Genomic DNA, 19,262 nt, shown 5'->3' with positions numbered 1-19,262 from the left:
TTTCATTTCATTCAATGAACTTTCACAGTAGGGGCATATAGGTAATCCAATAATTTGTCTTAAATGCATTTTAAACAGTACAAAATAATAATAATAATAATAAACAAACAGAAAACGGGTATCTTTAACTACATGTTGTCATATGAGTAACCCATAGAAAGCTGCAAGTTGTACATGTTTGATTCACAAAAAAGAATTGGCCATCTGTTAAGATTTATTTATTTGGGAATCAAACTATTCTGGTAATGCAAAATGTAATACACTGTAGATACAGTACTAGTGTTAGAGTATTTTAATATGGATTTCCATTTGCATTGTGCCTGAGAGAAGCAAAAACTGAACCATCATTTGCTTCTAATATTTAAGAGAGAGAAAAAAAAAATTCTTGGCTCTCTACACTAGTTGTAAATACTGATTCAATAGCAGCTTTGCTTGTCTTTTTCATGGTTAATTTTGAGTATTCCGTTGGCTCACCCTGGCTCAGCTAAAGGGCACACTCATAATGAGATTGGGGAACAGCCCCCTAAAATGCTAAAAACGTTCTGCCTGTCTGATCCTATTGTGTTTAGTGATTTCCAGCACTGCCAGTCCTGAAACACACAAACTCATACACACACATAAACTATAGCAATTCTCCTTTCCATGTCCCAGACAAGACAAACCTCATGTAAAGCAGCAGCCGGAGGGCCAGAAGAAATGCCCATTAAAAACTAGCCTGAAGGGATCAACAACAGCTAAACTAATCCCTATATAATGCAATATTGTTTCTCACTTACCACATACCTAAAGAACATATGGTAAATTGCATACAGAAAACAACTCTTAATGATCTGTACCGATACAGTCCAGTTGGGATTTTAATGCTGCATTTGTGCTGATACAATAGAAATAAATAGGGTCATAATGAGACAGAATGGTGATCTGAACAAAACTCCAGCAGTGTGTGGACTCCCTCAAAGACATCTCAGCTATTGTGTGTTGTTGTGTGGAAATGCCAGGCAGACGGAAAAACGTAGTATACTACAAAAGACAGGAAGGAAAAGGACGAAAGCACTATGAGGAATGGGTTTGTAGACAGGTTTTGCTCTTTATGTATAAAGGTACAAAATCTAGTTGAAATCTGCAAGGGCATTATGCTGTGAATTATATTTATGTCCAATATATCTGTTATCTGCTTCAAAACATATGTATTTATCTGTTATCACTTTGACAAAAAAAAAAAATACATATCAATTTGCCGCATGATGCTTTTTCAGATCAGAAGTGCAAGATCCTCAGTATTAGCAATAACTATTAAATCTTGAATCAGAATCTTTCATCTTGATGTTTATTCCCTGATTAAACAACCTTAACAAATGCAAATAAATATTCACCGCAACCACTCTCATATTCATGTATTCATAAGAGAGATAATAGTAGTTGAAAAGGTTAGTCTGTTCTATGACCTTTAATCAAAGCATCAATCACACTGACTAGGTTCCCTTCATAGTGAGCAAAAAACATGTCTGATTAGAGCAAATTGAGAAACGAGCCCCCTAGCAACAGTAGAGGAAAGAGGTACTTCAGTGACTGAGCAAATCACGTGAGGGCTGCCCACACCTGCACAACAACCCTTATCATTCGTCCTGCATGCTATCGTGCACACAATGGACCCACTCAGTCCAGTGTCTACAGTCACCAGGTTAACAGCCTCTGCCCACATATCGCTGGTAAAGCATGAAGGACAATTGGACAGAATTACTAGTATAAAGCGAGTATGTGAGCATTGATCACAATGTAAATAAATCACTTATAAAAAATGCTGATGCTTCATGAAACTGGTATTAACATGTTTTATGAGTCAGCCATCACTGACTGCATGATGTCATCTAGTGTCATGTTAAAAGCTTTCTATTTCATAATAGAGAAAACATGCCATAATTCTCACTGTTCATGAGCAACTGACGCAGGCAAGTGGACATGAGTGATAACTCAAATCATGAGGAGATGTGTGCTATTACTTTTCAGCTAGTGGACAGCTATTAAGCTATAGCTTGGCAGCTATTTTTGCTGTGCCGTATTTGGAAAATAAATAAATACCCAAAACTTATTTTTTGTGTCTTGTTTTCCAGTAAAAATAGCTTTACATTCTTAAATCAAGATACATAAAATTTTGTTGCAGATTATTCCTTTAGATAATTATGAAGTGAGTTTTTGCTTAGAGCCAGATGAAAACAAAATCTGCCAATGGGAACTTTCCTTTCCCTTTGAATTAGGTTTGTTTTCTGACCCCATAGCAATTTTTTTAAATAGTTTCAAGCATCTGCGTCGGAACCATAGTCTACCTTTTGCCTTACCCCTATTAATGCTGTAGTTAAACTGGTGTCTTCCATAAAATTGTCAAGTAACCAAGGTGGGCTATTTGCACAGTGTAAATGGCATCTACTCCAGTAACACTTTTCTGGGTGAGGATCCACCCATATTTTATTTTTATTTTTTTGCATCCGACACCCATGGTTTTAAGCATACACTCATTTATAGATTTTCAGAAAACAAGACATATCTTCATAGCTTAAGCCATTTTGCTTCTCAAGTAATCTTAATTTAAGAATGTTTAGATATTTGTAAAGAAAAGTTTGGGGACAAAAATAGCATATAAACTTGTAGTGTATGTAGTGTTGTGTATGGGCTTAAGCCAGTAAAAAAAACACTTAGCTGAACACCCTAGCAACTGTAACCAATGCAATTTCAATCACCCAGTGCACCCTAGTAACTGTGTAGCAATGATCCGAAAACCACAGAGGACACCTTAGGAACTACATAGAAACAGCCCCGGCAAGCACCTAGTATTGTGCTAATGGAGTTTATTTGACTATTTAAGTGTTTTTCTCCAACTTGCCAACATTTTATGAAAGCTACTCGAGGCAGTGTAACACAGCCTCTGCTTTATTTATGGGTGAGTGGCTATTTATGATCATCTAAATATTCAATATTATCGTCTAACATTCATGATAATTACAAAGTACACAGGGCAATAAAATAAAAAATAGCAAAAATATATTTAACTATATAACTTAGGTTACATGGACACAAAATAAACAGATATGCAAGGGAGTCTGAGTCTGTAGACTGGAACTCTTTCTCTGTTTTTTACACACAATAAAAGCCCACGAGGCTGAATCTTGCATGACCTGGTTACGGTTGCTTGGGTAGCTGTGTGTGAATTTGGTGATAAAATCCATCAAGGGCTTGCAAGGGCACTACATATTGTCTCGATTCTAAATCAACAGGACCCACACACAATTTGCCTGAGTGGGGCATGTGAAGAGGAACTGCTGATTTTACAAGGGCACTTGATGTGTAAATGCTTCTTTCCCTGTTTCCATGGAAAGCAATACATGAACTGACTTATAGGTCAAGCTTAAAAAATGTCCTGTGCTGATCAAAGACAGTGTCATGTGTCATCTACTGAATGAAGCAAAGATGGCTTCTGTGATCATTTGATAGCTGGAAGGTCAGCATCACCTCACTGCAGAGCCACAGGTTCACCTCTAGATTAGGAAACTGGCTCAGAACGGAAAGAAACTCGTGGGTCAGCACAAAGCAAACCAGCCCCAATAAAATCCTTAGTACACACACAACATGCTCACAAAACACCATCACCTGTATTAAAGACGGACCAATCATTCTTTCACAACATAAAAAGAGTAAGTTGCCTTTTTAATGATGCACTTCATACTGCAACTGATCAGATTTTATTTTAACTTGATTTTTACATTGAAAAATCCAAAAACCACCATGATTCATTCTCAGTGTGTTCTCATGTGGTTGGTAGGGTATTCTGGGTGATTTTTTAAGATATTACTATGTGATTTCTTATGTCATAAGAACCCCCAATCAGTGTATAGAGGAAATTCATGGAGGCAAAAGGGTGTTAAGTAATCTTTATATTAATATATACTGTATTTTGAGTGATTTAATTTAAAACATTTTGAGCAAAATTTAACACAGCTTTTATGTACAATATTTACACATGTATATTATAAACATTACTTGACATTAATATAAATGTATTTAAACAGACAATTATATTTGTATATCTATGGATCACCCAAGTATTATGGTGAACAATACAGTATTTTTAGAGAACAGCTAAGAAGAACAGACATTCAGATTTCTTAGTGAGGAGCATTAAAATATCACACAAGTCTCACCCAGACACTGGCCTATTAAATAATACAGCAGCTAGCCCACTCTGTCTGCTCAGACATATGTGGCATATTGATCTGTAACATGTCTGCCCCAGGATCGGCTACAAAGTGTGCCAATATCTGTGTCAGAAAACTGGGCCAGCTCCAGCACAATGAGAAATATGATCCCCTATAGCACATCAGCCCATATTGGGATTTGGGATGGTATTTTTACATGATATAAAGAAACCATTCTCTCACTAAGAGCACTAAATACTGATTCATGTTAATTTTATTTTTGTTTTATGAATAGCTAAATGTATATAATTTGTCCATCAGAGTTTTGTAGTGGCTATATAAGCCACATTATGAGCCATATTAGTAAGTTAAATCAGAATTTGCAGACATGAGCAACAACTGTGTTTGGACTTATTCCCAATCCTCAGATCTCAGACTAATCAACATTTTGATCTTAGATGTTTTGCATTTGAAGTCATTTTATAGAAATGTTACATTCCTGTCCAATTCTTCAGTGACACTCCTCAATTAGACTTCAAACAAGCTATTTGGTTTAACTAAGCATTACTGGTTTATAGCAACAGTAAATACGGAGCAGCCAATCAGAGACTGCTGTAAGATACATTGGTGTCTGTGATTCAATTAATCTAAAGCAGAAATAAAGACTTAGGATTTTACTGTTGCATTTAACTAAATGCTTTTCTTTTCTTTTGATCTCTCTATTCATCAAAAAATCCTGAAAAATATATATCAGTTTCTACAAAATTTATATTTTCAAGAAATGTTTCTTGATCCGCAAATCAGCATATTAGAATGATTTCATGTTAAAAATGTTAAACAATTATACATTTGTGGGTGAACTGAGGTCCCAAACCTTTCTGATTACTTCCGGAAAAGAAATATTAACATTCAAATTGAAAATAAATAATGAAATTGAATTGTAGAAGAATCTGCAATGTAAGAGAATGGTGCCATCTTGTGGGCACTACATAGTATCTCAGCCTTTAATGCATTGACATTGGAAAGGAGTACTTTGGGAACTTGTTGATGACAAAAACATAACACTAGGAAGTGCAGGTCAGTGTACTGTTGTAGTGACATTCACAGAGAAAGAGTGTCAGTGTGCGAGCCATGTACTTGCTTTCCTGAGCAGCTGTGTGTAGCACAAAGCCTATTTGAAAGTAATTACATTAATTAGACCGCATTAGAAGTGTTTACCACACCGTATGGACTGTAGGCCACCTCGCTAAATAAGTGCTTGTCTGAAGAGAAGCCGAATCCGACAACGCATTTTAAAACAAATGAATGCCTCAACAAGGACATTTGATTTGATTATAGCTCTATTAAGATATCAAGAAATATGTCTTGTTTTCTGAAAAATCATATTTTTGCTTTGTTTAATAACAGTAGCGCCTGAACTGTGTGAACTTAACAAGTTTGTGTAAAACCTGATTTGAGAATTATTCCAAAAACATCAAGAGCTGAATTTCGATTGGAGTGGACTGTAGGTCACATGGTTTTTCAGATGTCACATCTAATGTAAGAAGCAGCTTGCCTGGTGGATGGCATGAGATTTTAACACAGTCCTAAAAAATCAGCTATGTTGTGTCTGCCAAGAACTTGAGGCTTAGTCAACATTACACACTCTTCTCTCAATGTAAGTCCCAACCCAAAACTCTGCTCTAAACACGCCTGCTAAGACTAAATGATGAAAAAGGATTAATATTACATGCAATATGTACACATATTTAGTTCTGGATAAGTCTTATAAGTAACTGGGTTTAATCTGAGCAAACTGGCACACTGATAAAACTGTAGAAGTACGGTTTGTATTTAGCCTGTAATTACAGTAAGACATATTTCTGTGTAAATGCAGATTACAAATGTATCAAAGATTTACACATTTTAAGGCAATTGTTCATCTGTCAAAATTTCAAAATATATTTTCAATGCAATTACAATGATGGATAACAAGAGTTTTCAATCCTCAAAAGGACAGAAAAGCATTATAAAAAGTGGTCTATATGACCTGCAAACTATATCTTCCGAAGTTAAATCAAAGCTTTGTGTGAAAAACAGACAACAACCTTGTTCACTGAAAAACTTAAACTATTGAAAAGTTTCAATAATAAATATTATAATATATACATAATATTAAAATAGAGCCTGCCTGATTCATGAAAGAATCGTTCTTTTGGGTCTGATTGACTTTTCTGGTGCTTTTGTTTTTTAAAGCTTTAATGTTGCAGTCATATGGAAAACAAGTGTTATATAATAAGTATTTTATTCAACATCATTCCTTTTGTATTCCAATTACGAAAGAAGTCTTACAGGTTTATAATGACATGAGGGTGAGTAAATGTTGACAAATTTGCAGTTTAGTGTGAAGTATCACTTAAAACTCAAGACAGGTAAAAGTTAAAAAATATGTAAGAACTTCTCTTTGAACATTCCTGTATGGAGCAGATTATTTAGAAATCTCTCTTTAGATCAGTAACTCTTGCTGCCATTGTGTATCTCAGCTCTAGTCTTGTCATGGCCTGTCTCGTACGAGACTTCAAACATCATCCTTCAAACTGGCCAACACATTAAACTATACTTTAATCACTCCACTTCAACTTTTCACCACCAAAAACCTGTCAAAACCCATCATAGTTTCAAGGGTCTAGCTCTCAAGTTTTAACACCTGTTAATACAACCAACATGCCATTTGTTATGCCAACAGAAATTATAAAGTGAGAGAATTATTCATTGAACACCAGCTTTTGCACTTAAGCTACAAAACAAATGCTCCTCTGATGAACAAGAGCAAACTAGATTTCAAGTGCTACCTCTCCAGTCGTTGCATGGCGGGCTGAAGGTGTAGTTGGGCTGGCCCTGCAGTGGGGCGCTCTTTCGAGCTGGTGGTCCTGCCCAGGGTTTGGGTGCCCATAGGGCGTCCTGCTGTTGGTGAATTTTAGAGGTAAGAAGTCTGCGGCGAAGGCTGCCCTCCGTCTTGGGCTGGAGGTTCAGTTTGCGAGTATATAGAGGAAGAAGTTCATCTTCGTCCTCATAGTAGGTCCTATTCCAACATTTCCCAGCTGGTTCGGTGGAGAGACAGTCTACGTATGCAATCATCCTGTGCTTGAAAAAAGAATCTCAACTTAAACCCAGTTTAGGACGTTTAACCACAAGTTCCCACATCCATCCTTTTCAGACAGGCCTCTGGAGAAACCTAGTCTCCAAAAGTCACTAATCATGCTAAAGTTGGAAAATGTCAGTAAAAGCAAATCAGAGTTCTCCATAAACAAAAAGATCAAAGGTTAGTCACAAGAATCTGAGAAAACACGTCCAGTATTTTGTTTTCCTCTCACTAACTACCTTAAGCTTCGAAATGAGAGAATACTTCACCACTCAAGTTAGCTTGCCTTGTTTAATCTGTAAACCAGGATTATCCCTTCACATCCAAGTGCTGCTGAAGATAGGCTTTGCACTACAGATGGTCACCTGGGAGAAGGTGAAAAATAATGAACTAATTATAGTACAACTTTACCTTTTTGAAATAAAATATTCAAAATTTAGTTCAGGGAAGAGGTTAATGGGAGATTGGTATAAAAAAAGTGTTAATATACTTTATATTTAATTATAATATTTAATATTTATATTATTTAATATTTAACGTTATAATATTTAATTTTAAAAATATTATTGAAATAAAATTAAAAAATAATTTTGAAATGTTTTACAGTGTGTCTACTTTAAATACGAACCAATTAAAATAAAAACAACAAATAATCTCTGATTTTGTAATCCGTATGTAAGATCTACTATATTGCGGAGATGACAAATCAGCATTGTCCACTTCATCTTTGCTGCTCACACTGACTCAGAAAACACTAGTTAATAAACAATTAAAATGTCTCCTTGCTATTTTTTCAGACACATTCATAATCATCTATTGTAAAGGGTCAAATTAATCCAAATAGTCATGACATGAAGAGCAAAAGTACAATCAAAACAATGTTCTTCCGCAAAAATGCATCCCATTGACAAATTCGTCCGACAGTCCTCCTCCTCCCCATATCCTCCTCTAATTTGCTCTTTCCTCCTATGTGCAGTACTGTTATAGGTTTTTTTTAACTCGGAGCTTGAGCTGAGCCTCGGGTTCAAGCCTCCTCCAAGGACAGCAAGCCAATTTACCATTAACCTTTAAGGCTGAATGGGCTGGCGAATTTATGAAACTGTTAGCGGACCAAATGTTATATAGTGTACCTTTAAATGAATAAGGGGTAAGTTGTACTTCAACAGAACTTTAATTTGCAGGATATAAATGCAAGAAAATTATTTCAAAGTTTGTGATTAAAAAATAATGTAAATAAATAGTTAAATAAATCAATTGCTAAAAAAGAGCTAATAAATAATCATCTCCTGTCTTTCCTATCTTCTTAAAACCACCTTGAGTCACTTGCACAGCTGTTCGAGTAGAAAACATGAGAATTAGAGAGGGAGTGAAATACAGTATGCCTAACAGATAGTCAGACAGAAAGGGTATTGTACTTGGTTATCTCCAGCAAATGTAACTGTAAGTCCATATAATTTGTTGAGCCCCGGGATGGGTGAATTATCTGGGGCTGGAAAAGGATCTGTCACCTAAATAGATCAACAAAACACTCCTATATTGTATTTCAGCACTTTGCATAGACAAGCTGTATAATATAATCATGGGTTTTATCATGATCAGATCTGATTAAACTCCATCCGGGGTCTAATCCAAACCCTTGAGCTCAATTCTTTGGATGACCGCCAAAGGCGAGTACTGGACCAGATGAGAATTCCAGCAACCAGAATCTGTCATGCCAAGAGCTTAAACTTATATACAACCACACTGGCCCAAAGAGAGCTTTTAACAGAAACACTATCACATCCACATAAATTTAGGCTTATCATTTAACATGCCTGGCAGCGAATGTTGGATAAATGCCTGTCCTGGGCTTTGTGTTAACCTAAATGAGTAACACGCACATTTCATTGAAGTTCACGCTTTGACGTGAACAGTTTGAGGGATGAAATCATGGGCAGAGAAGTTTTCTTAGTATCTTTCCCAGAAACATTGTTTGTCACAAGAATGTGGTATCTGGTCTGCAAAGCATCTGGATCCACTTAATTAATACAGTGATGCCGTTAAGCATTTGTGAAGATGCAGAGCAAATTTGTTAAGCTTAGATATACTGGGGTTCCACAAATGTGACAATTTTTCTGACAGAAGAAATATGAAATATGTTTATTCTTTTTTTTCTTTTGTTTTACATTATGAATAAAACAAATTTTTTCACGAAAATAAAATCCCTCTTCCAATTTGAATTGTCCTTCTACAGAAGAAAACGACAATGATGTACTAAAAATAGAAAGGGTTTTCCTTTGCGTTTTTCGTGTACAGACAACAACATTGTCGAAAACGACTTGGATGCTGCATTATGCAGAACAGGCCAGTAGTTGGCGATGTCACTTTGTAAAGAAACGTACTAAACACAATACACATGCACACGGCGTCACCGTTTTTGTAGTTTACACTGAGCTGATAATGACACTGTTTACAAAAATGTGCACTTTGAAACCGTTTTTGAAAGTTTTCATGCTGTTTTCGTGTAAATGAATGGCCAAAATTCATAAAAAGTATTTTGTTTTTAGTTGAAAACAATGTTGTGTAAACAGATTAGTTCCTCCAAGGAATCACACAAACCAGTGGCTCTGAAAAGAGATTGTGCGCCCCCACTAGCTGCAAGTCTGCACCGCTCGAACCCCTGCTTGTTTGGCTGCAAAAACCACAAGGTTCAACAATGGTTCCTGTGGAGTCTCTGTAATTCGTCCAGAGACACCTGCTGGAGCAGACAGTAAGCATACCTCAGTGTGCAAGGCTCTATTGTTGTGTCCATTTGGATAATTTCTGTCCTTTGTCATGACTCAGTGAACGTGACTTCAGTCAGACATAAGCTGTTGTGTGGGAAGTTGCCCATCATTTAAAATCCTGTATACTGCAAGTGTGTTACAGTACCTAAGGTGAGATTATATTATTAATTTATTTTTCATGAAAAACTGGAAATAAACTTTTTTTACACAAATAGGATGTGGGGAAAAAAAAGACCTAGTTTGATAGTGTACTGTATCTTGGTCACTAATACATTTTGTGAAATGAATTCCTTTTCTTGCTTCCATTGAGGCACAATTTTCTCACGAGGGAATGGGATGCATAATAATAAATACCTCTGATGTTTGTTGAAAGTCAAATTTTAAATCTAATTATTTAATAATTCTTGAAAATAATGCATTTCAAAATGAAACCCATTTCTTCATAACATACATAGTAAATTCATGTAGCATTTAAAATGATTGATTTGAGTTTTAGATTTTTTTTATTAATTTATTTATTTAGCAAATACTTAAAAAAATGTAATATTAACCATGACATGGAAATAATCATTGGCTTATCCCATAGGCCAAAATTTAAAGATCGAATCCCTAATCTCAAATAGGGTTTAATGTCAGCTTATATGCTTATGCCATTAAAGCAAAAGGAGAACATACACATATTTCAGATACCACGTGTTTATATATAGACATATATATGTCCATTGCACAATTTCCCTCTATAGTTATTGGAATGCCAATTTAGAACTGTTAATGGCATTCTCTCAATTCCAGACCACCAGCATTCCCAGCTAGACAGCAACATGCAGATACATAACATAAATTTGAGGATTGCGAAATATTTGTTGTGAACTTTCAATGTCGTAATTGCTACACAGTAGTGCACAACATAGTTCTTCCAACCAATAAATAACTTGATTTCAAAAGATGCTGTGTATCACACACTCCTACGAAGAAGCATCTTAGAGGAGCAAACCATTTTTAGCTTTAGGGGTGCTTTTGGACTACATTTCCAAAAACTCCCATCTGTTAATCTCTTAATGTTTTGAATGTCCCTCATTCTTTCCACAGACTTTGATTCAACAGTAAAATCATTAACCCCCTTGAACGGTTTCATCTTGAAATCATCCCCTATGGTGTTTATGAAATGAAGAATGGCATTTCTTTACTTATCTCCACCCTCAAAATATGTGCAGGCCAAACACGATGTTACAGGGATCAGACTTAGAATTCCACTAATGTGAAAGGGAGGGTTGGCTCTGCACACGCCTAGCGACTTAGACCCTCATGAGGGGCTGACATATGTGGAATGGCCATCATTCTTCAGGCTCCAAGCCAACCCTGGCTAATGTTCACGATTCATAACTGTCACAGGGACTGTGAATGCCTTGTGTTAAAAAAGTGCATAATGAGACATTCATGCTCACATGAGACTCAAATCCAGGTGTTTTAACAATTACGCCCGGATAATGACTTTGAGGTTTGGAAAAATGATCATCCTTACAGCTGAGATGCCCATAAGACTCAGTCTTCTGCATCTTCAGTCCAAAGCAAGCAAGAACAATGTAAAATCCTCCTACTTGAACAGATATGATGGGATGATCATAATCCTTTGGGTTGGATCGCAAAATGAGCAAGACAATAATTGGATTACATCCAATCAGCTGCTCTGGCTCTTCTGGAAAAGTAAAATGAAGAGAGAGGGAGGCGGGTACCTTTATCTAGGTCAAGGAAGCTTCATTTATTAAAAAAATCTTACACAGAAGAGTGCTTTCAGGCTCTTAAAGTGAATTACACTCCACAAAATACCAGTCCCTGCCTCCCACGAGAGTCGTCTCCACTTCTCATTTAAGTTACAGAAGGACGCTGATTTTATTCAAGACCCAAAGAGCAGCTGACTAACAGAATGCTCTTAGCTGTTCATTAGGAAGCTGAGAAACCGTCTCTCCATCATGTGACACTTGTAGAGAAGCCTGTGGGTTGTGGGTCACCGCATACATTTGCACCCAGTGATTACACCTCTGACAACAGAAGTCAGTCCATAAAGCAGCTTTACTTTATGAGAGCAGACATACTTACTTGGATGCTGGTGTGCAGTGTGTTGGTGTACAATTAGCTTAAAATGGAAAACCCACAAGGGTTTCTGAGGGAAGAGAAGGAGCACTGCTGGTGTGATATGAATGCACTTGTTTTGGAGCTTGACTTTACAGCAGAAGCCTGTCTCAACCTGCAAAAAAGCCCTCAGCTACAGGCTCAATGAATCCAAGTTCATGATGCTGCGGCAGATTTTTGTAAACAACACTGAACAATGAAGTACGCTTCAGGCCAGTTTAGTGGATTATATATCCATTATATATCTATTTCAATCCATCATTTGAAGAAAATACTGAAAGAAAACAAATCATTGAACTAAACCAGCCAACATAAATTATTGAAAGTAAGTTTATGAAGTTTAGTATAGAGAGACTGGATCAAGTTCCTCAAGTCTCATGACCACAATATAAAAATAAAGATAAATTAAAACAAATAAAGTTTTGTGACAACATGCCCCAATAGCAATATCAGTTGTCACGACCCTTCCATTACTTGACTTTTCAGCTGAATTTAAAACATAAAACATTGAATGTATGAAAAACTAAATTTAGAGGAACAGCAAAAAATTTAATGACAATATGTGAAATATGACGGCATGAAAATGCCTTCACAACATTAAACATACATTTAATTTGATTAAAAAAACTACTTTCAGTTTGAAACCAAGAAACCAAACCATTGTGTTAAAAAAATTGCATAGCTGAGCCTTTGACTTAAAACCAGATGGTGAAATACAACATTTTTCCATCTTTTATTTGATTAAAAAAACTACCAAAGTTTGAAAAAAGTACTTTTGAAAGAGTTCACTTTGAAAATCATTGGCACTAACCAGCCATAGCAAAAGGGCAAAATACCAATGTGACCATTCAAAACATGACCTTCAGGTCACTGGCGAATGAAAAAGGGTGACCGGTGGCAAAGAAAATCGGGTCACCATGCTGTGCAGATTATTTATGCTTGGTATGATACATACACTGGGCAACAAAAAGTCACAAAATAACAGACAAGTAAAAAGGAAAGGGTGAAAGGAAGGGTGAACAAGAAAACCTGATCATCCATCCAAAACAAACACACTCACACATGAATTCAAGAGTGACTATTCAACAAAAAAAAGTGTCATCATTGACTCACGTTGTCCCAAACCTAAAACAAAGGATGATTTTTTTGAAGAATATCATTAAAGGAGAACTAGGGCTATCAAGCTCTCAACTCATAAAATACATCATAAAATAACTTTTATGATAGTTTTAGAGCTTAAACTATTTACTCATTCATTATTACTGCAGGGAAACGAGAAACCAGCACATTTCTCAAATGTTTCTGTTTTCCATTGAACAAAGTCATACGGGTTTGGAACAACAAGGGTGAGCAAAATATGAGTAATTTTCATTTATAACTGAGCAATTTAAACCAAACACAAAGCATTTTATACAAGATTTGGAGATCAAGTGAGGATAAAAAAAATACCAGCACGGAGCCAAAACCACAAACAATAACAAAGCTGCAACACTTGCAGTTCAAACGTGCATTTATAAAGAGCTCAGTAGGGTTCACATGAAAGACAGATCAGATAAAAGTTCTCTCCTTCCTTATAAACAACCTCCCTCATCACCTTAAAATTCTGCTATGGTCACTGTAACTTTTCTAAAAGATTCCTATACTCGCCCCCCTGGCACACCGCAAGCTGGACTTCCAAGCAAGAAAACAAAGGAACTGGAGGAGAGAGGAGCGCTCTGAAACTGAGCAGGACGTTTAACTAACAGCTGAGCTCAATCCCCTCCCTTTGTCCTCCATCAGGCAACTGTTACACTCTGAAACTGCAATAACTTGCGTCTCCTAGCAGTTCTTTGTCTTTCTTTCCTCCAGTTTTGAAGGTCTGCCACTTACCTCTCAGACAGAACATGGTCTCCTGTCTCTCCTACTGTGTGTTGGTATTTGCTGGGAAGTGTGTCAAGAGTTTTGCGGCGCACTGTCCTCACACAGCCCAGCGTCCCAGCCGGAGCAACTGCCCCCCCGTCCCTCTCGAGCACAAACACTCACACAGGTTCATAGGCACTATCTGTAACCCCCTCCCTTGGTTTCACCCACGTATACAGACACACAACTGTGGCAACCTGCCAGCTCATGCGCCCTGGGAAAGTGTTATCCAATCCCAACATACTCCTGCCGTTCCACAGGACTGACACTATTCCAGGACAAAGGAGAGAGAGGTGGAGAGATTGCGGGAGAGAGGGACTGACTCAGTCAGGGAGACCCCCTCCTTTTCTCCCTCTCTTTCTCTCGCTCTCTCTCCATCCTCAGCTGCAGCGCTGCAGAGCATTGATTGTTCTTAACTTAGCTGTCAGCAGTTCTGCCGTCGCTGGCTTTTGACACACACAAAGTTAAATATAGCTAAATCCCCTCGACTCAATTGTTTGCTACAGAAATAAAAGGTCATTGTCATAGGCTGTCATCTGCCGCTAATGCTTAGTCTAATAGCTAAAACACACACAACATGCTTTGTGTGATGCATTTTGACCATGTCGTGTGCAGTTAGTGATTCTGACAGCACCTGAGTGCAAATAGAACTAATATCTACAGATAGCAACATTTATCAAATCTAACCTAATTACAGCTCAATAACTTTGAAGGTCATCGCATTAAAGGGTTAATTCACCCAAAAATGAAAATTCTGTCATTAATTACTTACCCTCTTGTCGTTCGACACCCGTAAGACCTCCGTTCATCTTCGGAAAACAAATGAAGATATTTTTGTTGAAATCTGATGGCTTTGACAGGCCTTCATTGACACCGATGTCATTTCATCTCTCAAGAAAGGCACTAAAGACGTCGTTACAAAGCCCATCTCACCACAGTGGCTCTACAATAATTTTATAAAGCGACGAGAATCTAAAATCTAATCTAAAATAGATAACTTAATAACGATGGGCCGATTTCAAAACAAAGATTTGAATGGCTATGAATCAGCGTATCGATTGATGATTTGGATAACCAATGTCACATGATTTCAGCAGTTTGGCAGTTTGTCACGCGATCCGAATCATGAATCGATACGCTGATTTATAACATTTTGAATTCGGCCCATCACTATATAAGTCGTTATTTAGTTTTTTTTGCTCACAAAAACTATTCTCGTCGCTTCATAAAATTATTGTAGAGCCACTGTAGTGAGATGGGCTTTGTAATGACGTCTTTAGTGCCTTTTATGGGTCTTGAGAGAGGAAATGACATTGGAATCAATGAAAGGCTTATTGAGCTGGTCTGAGCCATCAACAAAAATATCTTCCTTTGTGTTCTGAAGATGAACGGCGGTCTTACGGGTGTCGAATGACAATTCAGTAAGTAATAATAGGGTAAGTAATTAATGACAGAATTTTCATTTCTTTTTGGGTGAACTAACCCTTTAAACTTAACCATTTTCAGCTTTACTTGAACCAAAAAGTTGGTGTTGACTGTGTACGAAGATTAAATAGGATGGCTTGACTAATTAAATCAAACTGTTAATCTTGGACTCCTCAAAGGAAATTCCCTCCCTATCACAAAGTAAATAGTTTTACAGTCTTACACCCCGCTGGAGTTCTCTAGTATTTCAACGGCTATATTACAGAACTAAATCACAAACACAATGAAAGCTGAGTGCCCTCTGCTTACCTCTGTGATGGAGAGGTGTGTAAACCCACTCATCATAGTCATCAGTATCCAGCGGCTCTCTGTGGCAGGGGAAGAAGTGTCCACGCTGCTCGGACAGAGATGAAAGACCCAGGGGACCAAGAGTTCGAGGTACAGGGTGACTTTTGCCCTCTGCCCATTCCCCCCTGTTCCTCAGAAAGCTTCTCTCTCCCCACATCTCCCAGAATCAGCGCCAACAAAAACCTGACTTGAACCGAAGTGTCAGGCACGTCTCCAAATGCCCCACATTTACTTACGAAACGCAAACAGCAGCTTAGATCACTCTAACGTGGAGGGATTTATAATAAACATGCTTGCAAAAACCAAGGGCGGGTCCTTCTGGAATATCCATGCTTCAAAATATGATGTTGAAACTGTCTTCATACGCTCCACTACAAGCTGTGCTGGTGTTCAAAGTGCCTTTATACTCCAAAAATACATTCTTCTTTGTTGGTCTAAATAAGATTGACTCCAAACAATCAAAGTGCAGTCTCAGGAAGTCCTAAGAGAAACTTTTGGACAGAAAGTGGGGAACTTCCTCTGCTCCCCAGCTGTGACACGTCGGTGCGTTGGCGTGAGCAAGTGCGTGTGTGTGAGTGTGCTCACTCATGTGCTCCTCCAGCACGGCTGCGTCTGCTCCAGCAGGGTTTCTGCTCGCTCTTTCTTCAGGTGGAGCAAAATAAACTCAATGCTGCTCAATGATTAAGGCGATTTGAAGTAATATTAAACTGAACAGCTCCTGGCTAAACCACAAGATTCTCACACTCCTTCTGTCTAATCTTCATAAGGCAACACTTTAGCGTGGTCCACACAAACCCTATAAATAGATAAAGCAGATTAATTGCTTTAGAGTGTCTTACAGCTGACAGAGGAAAAGCTCTTAGAACTGACACATAGTGTGTCTGTTATTATAATGAATTACTATTAATCATCATAATTATGTTCTCTGAGGAGTGCAGACTGACAGTAGTCTGAAAAAATACAGCACAGAACAGGTTAATTGTGATGTATTTAATCTAAAACCACAGAAAAAGCAGAGAAATCATTAAATGTTACTTGTTCAGTGACTTTGATTAGCTGCACTGATGGTATGCATCACTTAAAGATAAGAAACAATGCGTTTTAAAATACAAAAAATGAACACACTATCACACTATTAATTGACAAAGTTTTGGTCCGATGACCTCAGCTGGTATATACAAAATGCACTGTAAAAACTAAAAAAAAATCAACAACACTGAGACTAATTTCCTCTAGCCTTTTCTTGTTTACTCAACTTTTGTAAATAACAGTTATACAAATTGAAAATAAAAAAGTGTTGTTGACTCAACTTAACACTGTTAGTTTTCTGGAGAGGTGAAAAGTCATTTTTCATTTCCAAAGTCAAAAACTGAAATGATAAGGACAATTACTTACTGTATATGTCTGATGAAGTCATGGGATGGAAAAGTGGTAAAAAAAAAAAAAAATATATATATATATATATATATATATATATAATATATATATATAAATATATATATATATATATATATATATATATATATATATATATATATATATATATATATATATATATATATATATATATATATATATATATATATATATTCTAGTGACTGATCACATTTAAATTTTTCAGTTGGCCAAATTAAATTTCTGCAAATGGATGCAATTTAATTCACAGAAATTCAGGTCAACTTAAAATTTTTGATGTGATCAGTCACTAGAACATTTTCAATTGGAGACCTGAATTTATGTTACAGTGTAGTGTGCAGGTTCTGTTGATTTTTGACAGTTTTTTTTTGTTGTCTTTTTTTCCTACGCACCTCTCTATCGCCTGCAGGTGTGCAAAGGTGATTGTTGATCAATTTCACATTTTCTGGAGAAAAAAACAAACATCAACCCCTCTTTTAGAGTCTCTTAAAGGTGCACTGTGCAAATTTCCATCCACTGGAGGGCGCCTATTCAAAACAAAGGCGTAGTTTGATGACGCAAAGTTTGAGCACAGAATCTTGGGACATGTGGTCTTCACCTCACAGCCGGTGGAAAATAGAAATCACGTTCATGCATGCGGTTATTAACGTTAGTGTAGTGTGAAGCAGAGCAGGACTGAGTGTTGTGGAGCTGAGCACGGCCGCTGGAGCGTTTGTTACACAAAGACCTGCCTCGTGAGCACCGGGACTTTTATTATGACGGGACGGGACACATACGCCGGGCGCCTGCACTATTTCTGCTCTTCCGGTTATGATTATGAGGTAATGCAGCTCTGTTTATCATATTAGATACATTTAAGTATGAAAATGATGTTATGACGTTACTCCGTGCGTTTACTTGTTCACACTGCTAATAGTAAAGCGCTCCTGCCATATTAAACCCGAAACCGAGGGGAGCGCAGATATGACGCAATTGACAGGCGACTCCCTTAAACGCTATGCTGAAACGTCCTGGTCCTTAGTTAAAATAGCAATTTTCTCACAATTTACAAATAGTTGGAAACATTTGGGATATTGTAAGTACTCAACTGAACAAAATATATAACGGCAAAAATACTACATAGTGCACCTTTAAGGGGAATGAATACATGTTTAGAGGACCTAAAACTAGAAAAAAAAAAAAAAATAATAATAATAATAATATATATATATATATATATATATATATATATATATATATATATATATATATATATATATATATATATAATTATTATTGGCTATTGTTTAGCATATGATGTGCAACTGTTGAAATGTTACAGTAATCATTGTTTTACTGTATGGGGGTTTGAACCATAATCAACACAATGTTGTTGTTGTTTAATATTCTGGGGGAAAAACAGACATTTCACAAATAACATATTTGCATCAACTAAATCAAACGTATCCTTTTTCTTTGCCAGCGGTTATATGTTCTCTTTGGTTATATGTTCCTATATCAGCGCCACCAAAAGAGATGTGTGTGAGAACATGTGTGCCAGTTGGCACAATCATAGTCAAATGTGTCCCAAAAGCTTTGAAGCTCAAGAACAATCCAAATGTTCCAAACTGCTTTACATGGCATTAATCTGGAAGCAACACGCTGACCGTAAAACACTTGTGATGGCGCCAAAACAGTTCCAAAGTTTTGTATGCCACGATTTTGTTCAGCAAAATTTAGGAGTAATGCATATAAATTAATGCTGGCCATAAAACTCCTTATTTTAATTCACGTGAATACATTAGCTGTATTTATATTCAGGCGACTGGTTATGTGCTCTTGGCATGCTGAGATGAATAATTAAAGTATAGTTTCTGTCTGCTGCTGAAGGAAGTTACGATAATGTCAGAATAAAAACCTATTCCCTTTCTGTTTATGACTGAACATAAAAGCACACCATGTCTAGCTGTAAATCATCTAGCATACATCAGG

General features: G+C 36.9%; 1 protein-coding gene across 7 annotated transcripts in view; it reads right to left on the bottom strand.

The window, feature by feature from the left end:
- nhsl1a (NHS-like 1a) overlaps nt 1–19,262 on the bottom strand; it is a 56,049-nt gene that overhangs the window by 21,826 nt on the left and 14,961 nt on the right. The window contains exon 1 of one of the 7 annotated variants that reach the window (XM_067455222.1): nt 15,837–16,671. The exons of 4 other annotated variants lie outside the window; for them this stretch is intronic. In XM_067455222.1, coding sequence (XP_067311323.1) covers nt 15,837–16,032 — 196 coding nt within the window. In that variant the 5' untranslated portion in view covers nt 16,033–16,671. Of the gene's footprint in view, nt 1–7,018; nt 7,306–14,072; nt 14,700–15,836; nt 16,672–19,262 lie in introns of those variants that run through there. 2 more of the 7 variants (XM_067455223.1, XM_067455220.1) reach the window with 2 other exon arrangements.

Source organism: Pseudorasbora parva, chromosome 10 (assembly GCF_024679245.1).
Source record: "Pseudorasbora parva isolate DD20220531a chromosome 10, ASM2467924v1, whole genome shotgun sequence".
Classification (NCBI taxonomy): domain Eukaryota; kingdom Metazoa; phylum Chordata; class Actinopteri; order Cypriniformes; family Gobionidae; genus Pseudorasbora; species Pseudorasbora parva.
The sequence above is the reverse complement of the archived record's forward strand: the minus strand, read 5'-3'. Positions and strand labels throughout refer to the sequence as shown.